The sequence below is a fragment of the Triticum aestivum genome, unplaced genomic scaffold (assembly GCF_018294505.1).
Source record: "Triticum aestivum cultivar Chinese Spring unplaced genomic scaffold, IWGSC CS RefSeq v2.1 scaffold33126, whole genome shotgun sequence".
NCBI lineage: Eukaryota > Viridiplantae > Streptophyta > Magnoliopsida > Poales > Poaceae > Triticum > Triticum aestivum.
Genome location: NW_025225995.1, coordinates 10,725 through 17,293, shown reverse-complemented (window position 1 = coordinate 17,293; position 6,569 = coordinate 10,725). Strand labels below are relative to the sequence as shown.

The 6,569-nt window shown below is 45.9% G+C and overlaps 1 protein-coding gene across 1 annotated transcript in view; it reads left to right on the top strand.

Annotated features, from left to right (window-relative positions):
• Nucleotides 1–971: 971 nt before the first annotated feature.
• LOC123172434 (uncharacterized) overlaps nucleotides 972–6,569 on the top strand; it is a gene marked incomplete at its 3' end in the record, with an annotated part of 13,683 nt that continues 8,085 nt past the window's right edge. The window contains 2 exon segments of the mRNA XM_044589406.1: nucleotides 972–1,476; nucleotides 1,560–1,645. Coding sequence (XP_044445341.1) covers nucleotides 1,171–1,476; nucleotides 1,560–1,645 — 392 coding nt within the window.

Sequence of the window (6,569 nt, the reverse complement as noted above, 5' to 3'; positions counted from 1 at the left end):
GAATCGTCGAGCAAAAACTTCTCGCACGGGCTCAATTCCATCTGCATGAACAAAAATCGCACGCCGCGTCAACCAACTATGCATAGCGCTCGACACAAAGCACAAGTAAACACTCACCGGCTGCTCGAAGGGCGATGGCTCTCCGGCGGTTCGGGGGCGGGCAATCTTTGGTGGCGACGACGAATAGGGGCGGCTCGGGGGTGGTCGATCCCCGACGGCGACGACGACCAGGGGTGGCTTGTGTCGCCGGATCCGGGGGAGGGGGGTGCAGCGTATCGGTGGAAGAGGGTGGAGGCGCCCTGCGACGCAATTCCGCCTACATATTTGGCCAGAACCGTTGGCGGCGGACGGGCGGAACCAATGGCGGGCGGCGGCGGAAGGAGGTGGGGAAAGGATGCGGGCTGAAATGTACCTCCCGCTAACCGCTTTCCTAGGATACGGAACACCGTAGGGGCGAGGCGGAAACCTGCGTATTCGCGAGTTGGGGCCGAGATTGCCGAAAAAGGCTTTCGCCCCGCTTTATAAATAAAGCAAACCGCCACAGAGCATACAAACCCACACAAGTCCACACACACACAAGTCTCACGACAAAGTACATAGGTTCTGCTGAGGGCACAGCTCAACAAGCCCAGAAGGAAAGAAAAAACAATATCATCAATCGGTTCTGCTGAGGATAAAGTACATAGGTTCTGCTGAGGGCCGAGATTTTGCCGTGCCCTTCAAAAATATTTACGGGTCGGACGCGTTTACGGATCTGGTTGGGCAGCTTTATCCGCGTCGATCTATATTTTGGCGGTTATTTTTCGGGTCGCAGCTTTACACGGGGTCTGCTAGATGGCGACAACGACGGTGACATGAAGGAATAAATAAATAAATAAATAAAAGGGTCATGCGGTGCCGGCTCGCGTGCCCAGCCTTCAGGCCGGCCCAGCTAGCACAAGCCCGTTTGGCCAGCTCTGATTGGCCCCGTCCGTCTCTCTTCTTCGTTTCCTCATCCACTACTACGCTCGCGACCCGAGTCCCACCAGTCCTCTTTCCGCAACCTCCGACGTGCCGCCCCGTTCGTCCCAGAGGCGCGGCGGGCATAGAGGCTGGAACACGCGCCTCACAATCTCCTCAGTACCACCAGCAGGGTATCAGCAGCCAGCAATCAAATCCTCCCTCACCAGGATGCTCCCCACGCTACTCGGCGGCTACCTCACCGTCTCCGCGCTACCGCACCCAACCGCGACAGCGACTCCGCGCGCACGCGTACTCCCTGGTCTCAGGCCCTCCTCCCGCCTCGTCGCCCGCCGAAGCGCAGGGGAAACTGTACACGCAACGGCCACAGAAGAGGAGGAGCAGGAGTGGAAGGAGCTCCAGGAGGAGGGGCTCCCGATGCGGGGGCAGCACGCCGAGGATGACCACGACCACGACCCCGAGATCGCGGACATTATGGGGGATTACTTCGACGACCCCAAGAAAGCCCAGTCCCGTGTGAGCACTGAACTGATTATCTCCCCATCCCCCCTTTTCTATGGCTTGTCCCTAATGATGGGTCTGTTTCTTTGATCGGGTAGATGGAGGAAAGGATAAAGAAGAAGCGGCACAAGATCGTGCAGGCCAAGACCGGCTCGCCCAATCCCATGAAGGTCGTCTTCAACAAGTAATTATGTCTTCCATACTCCCTTTTTTTTTGACGAAAGACAGCAGCGACACGTAATTTCTGTCTTTCAACTACGCCTACTCTTTATACTCCCTCCGTTCGGAATTATTTGTCACAAAAATAGGTGTATCTACAACTAAAATACATCTAGATACATTCATTTTTTAGACGAGTAATTCCGAACGGAAGGAGTATTTATAAAGAGCACTATTCTGAATTGTATCTCAATCTTCTTCCCGGCACAGAAAGAGGGTAAACTTCATTCTGAGAAACACGAGTTCTTTTTTTTAGAATCACAGTACAGACGCTCACAAGCACATACATACACTCACCTGTATGAACATGAGCAAGCCTCCCACTGAAAGAACATTCCGCCTTTATGAGACACCAAAGCGTCAAACTTGAGTTTAATACCTCGTGGGCTCAGGGTACCACTGTCCTCCTATCCATCCAACCACAGGTTGGTTCTCGAGAAACATGTTTTTTTTTCTTCCTTTCCATTAAGAGGTGTGAAGAATACAAGGTAAGGGATTACAACTGGCACTCACAAGCCTAAGAGATCAGGTGTGATGGATGATGCCAATGATGCTCTCGGTTGGCGTCGATGATCCGGTTGTGTCGTTGATTGTCTTGTGATCTTGTCAGTGGCCAGGTTGTCCACCGGTGCCCGGTGTGGGGTTTGTAATCTAGGTTTTCGTCTGGCTTTCCTCTAATTAACCAGGCAACTCTCTTCTTAATTGGTGAAAATAGCAAATCTTTGCCTAGTTTTAAAAAAACAAGCGTAAGAGAAAAGCTGCACTGAGACAACGAGCGCCAAAAAGAAGGAAACAGAGGGCCGTCCTCTCCATTGTCCTCAGAGGTTGCATAGGAACACCACAGCTGTATGCTAAGAGCTCCAATCTGCGACACCAAACCCTGATGCCTGGAGGCTATTGGCGCAGCCAAAGGGCAACGAGTGACTAAGTCCACACCCGAACCAAGAGTTGTATACGACTGAAGCTACATCACAACAGTGGTGCTGCCATCGAAATCCAAGGGCATCAAGGACCGAGTCCAGCTCCTCAAAAAAAGAAAAAAAAAGAAAAAAAAAAGAGTCGAGTCCACATCTCTTTTTTTGAGGTAAAGTCGAGTCGAGTCCACATCTGGATTGCTTCACCATGCACAACCGACCGTCGATATGTTATCCTTGCAATCTGCATAGCTTTTCGATCCAGTTTCCCTTATAAACTGGATCAGTCTCCTTTTGAAATGATATCATTTTCAGGTGGGGCTCCCCCCTTTATCAGTAAAAAAAAACATGCACACCCACCATCCTGATCGCAGACGGAAAACTCCGGTACCTCTAGACCACATCAAGATGACGCCAACTAGAAGAAGATCAGCCACGGCCTCAAGAGGCGCACGACACATGGCGCCGCCATCGTCCAATTGAGAAGCAGCCGGATAGAGGGTTCCCTTGGAGCATTCGAGAAGGAATGCGACACTATCCTCGACGACACCTTCAGGAAGGTGACAGATTGACCCATGCTTTTGCTGGCAGCCACCCTATTCTGAGCCAGACATAGGCTGGCCACACCAACCTACCACCACCACACCGCGCATCGAAGACCTTCCACCCCATGTGCCCGACAAGCTGATAGACGCAAAGGTGTCCCGTCTTTCGATGAGATGATGGATTTCGCTTTGGTGGAAGTCGACTTTGACGATCCGACTACGAACGTGCGAGGACGTCGCGCCTTAGCAATCGCTAAACCAACTCCGAGAGGTTATTGACCACGCCGGAGCACGATCAACTCCGAGAGGTTATCTCCAGCAAGTTTATATTTAGCATTCATACGTTCAATGTTTTCCTTAGTTAACTCATGCATTTTTAAAATCAATTCAGCACGTTGTTTAGCATCAAAATTAACCTTCTCCGAAGATGGAAGAGGCAACAAATCAATAGGTGCACGAGGTAGAAAACCATACACAACTTCAAAAGGGCACATCTTAGTAGTAGAATGCAATGAACGATTATAAGCAAATTCAATATGAGGCAAGCATTCCTCCCACATTTTCTTATTATTCTTCAAAACAGCCCTAAGCATAGTAGACAATGTTCTATTGACTACTTCAGTTTGTCCATCAGTTTGGGGGTGACAAGTAGTACTAAAAAGCAGTTTAGTCCCCAACTTAGCCCATAAACATCTCCAAAAGTGGCTAAGAAATTTAGTATCACGATCTGAAACAATAGTATTTGGCACACCATGCAAGCGAATAATTTCACGAAAGAACAAATCAGCAACATTAACAACATCATCGCTTTTATGACATGGTATAAACTGTGCAATTTCGAGAATCTATCCACGACAACAAATATGCTATCCCTCCCCTTCTTTGTTTGAGGTAAACCTAAAACAAAGTCCATAGATATATCCTCCCAAGGAACACTAGGTACAGGCAAAGGCATATATAAACCATGAGGATTGAGTCGTGACTTAGCTTTTTGACATGTAGTGCAGTGAGCAACAAAGCGCTCAACATCCCGTCTCATCTTTGGCCAAAAGAAATGTGTAGCAAGTACGTCCTCCATCTTCTTCATGCCAAAGTGTCCCATTAGTCCTCCTCCATGCGCCTCCTGCAACAACAAAAGATGAACGGAGCTAGCTGGAATGTATAGCTTGTTAGCACGGAACACAAATCCATCATTAACGACGAACTTGTTCCAAGCTGTTCCTTCTTTACAATTCTGCAATACATCTTTAAAATCAGCATCATGCACATATTGATCTTTGATGGTCTCAAAACCAAATATTTTGAAGTCAAATTGTGAAAGCATAGTATAGCGACGAGACAATGCATCTGCAATAACATTTTCTTTACCCTTGTTGTGTTTAATGACATAAGGGAAAGTCTCAATGAATTCAACCCATTTAGCATGTCTACGATTCAGTTTAGCTTGACTTTTAATATGTTTCAAAGATTCATGATTAGAATGTGTAACAAATTCTTTGGGCCATAAATAATGTTGCCATGTTTCTAAAGTCCGAACAAGAGCATATAATTCTTTATCATAAGTAGAATAATTCAGACTAGGCCCACTCAATTTTTCAGAAAAGTATGCAACAGGTTTGCCATCTTGTAATAACACACCTCCTAATCCAATTCTGCTAGCATCACATTCAAGCTCAAAAGTCTTATTAAAATCGGGAAGTTGGAGTAAAGGAGCATGTGTCAACTTATCTTTCAACACCGTGAAGGCTTCTTCCTGTGCGGTACCCCAAACAAAAGGCACATCCTTCTTTGTAAGCTCATTGAGAGGTGCAGCAATGATGCTGAAATCTCTCACAAAACACCTATAGAATCCAGCGTGACCAAGAAAACTCCTCACTTGTGTGACCGTTTTGGGCTGCGACCAACTCTCAATAGCTTCAATCTTGGCTTTATCAACTTCAATTCCCTGTGGAGTAACAACATAGCCAAGAAAAGACACTCGGTCGGTGCAAAAGGTGCACTTCTCAAGGTTACCAAACAAACGTGCATCACGTAGAGCATTAAAAACAGCACGTAAATATTCCAAATGTTCCTCCAAAGATCTGCTATAAATCAATATGTCATCAAAGTAAACTACCACAAATCGTCCAATGAAAGCACGTAAAACTTCGTTCATTAATCTCATGAAAGTACTAGGTGCATTAGTTAACCCAAAAGGCATGACTAACCACTCATATAATCCAAACTTAGTTTTAAATGCTGTTTTCCATTCATCTCCCAATTTCATACGAATTTGATGGTAGCCACTACGCAAATCAACTTTGGAGAATATTGTAGAGCCACTCAATTCATCAAGCATATCATCTAGCCTAGGAATAGGATGACGATAACGAATAGTAATATTATTAATGTCTCTACAATCAACACACATACGTGATGTACCATCCTTTTTCGGCACTAGAATAATAGGAACAACACAAGGACTAAGGGATTCGCGTATATAACCTTTGTCGAGAAGCTCTTGTACTTGACGCATAATCTCCTTCGTCTTCTCTGGATTGGTACGGTATGGTGCACGGTTTGGCAGTGAGGCACCGGGAATTAAGTCAATCTGATGCTCAATCCCTCGAATAGGTGGTAATCCCGGTGGCACGTCTTGTGGAAAGACGTCAGCGAACTCCTGCAAAATGTTAGTGACAGCAGGAGGCAAAGAGGAAGGCACGTCCTCGAATGAAAATAATGCCTCTTTGCACACAAAAGCATAGCAAACAGATTTGCTGAAATCTAGCTCATCAATATCAGATTTGGTGGCAAATAAACATGCACTTTTCAATTTAATTTCAGAAGCAACACTAGATGGCTTATTATTAGGCTTCATTTGTTGCTCAAATTCTTTTGCCACAATCTGATTTTCACTCTTATTCTTCTCCTGTTTTGCTTTATTAGCTCTATTAATATCATCTTTCAAAATGGAATCATGAGTCATAGGAAGCAAAGTAATATTTTTATCCTTATGAACAAGAGTATAGTGATTGTTTCTACCATGGTGTACAGAATTTTTATCAAATTGCCATGGTCTACCAAGTAATAAGGAACATGCTTACATAGGTACCACATCACAATCAACATAATCAGCATATGTAGAGATACTAAAATGCACACGAACAGTACGTGTTACCTTAACCTTGCCGCTGTTGTTGAACCATTGGATGTAGTAAGGATGTGGATGTGGTCTTGTGGTGAGAGAAAGCTTCTCCACCATCTTCATGCTAGCCAAGTTGTTGCAGCTCCCTCCGTCTATTATGACACGCACAAAACGTTCCTTCACAACTCCCTTGGTATGGAACAAATTGTGCCTCTGATTTTGCTCAGCTTGTGTGACCTGCACACTCAAAACACGTTGAGCAACTAAACATTCATACCTGTCAGCGTCTTCAGGAGCCATGTATTG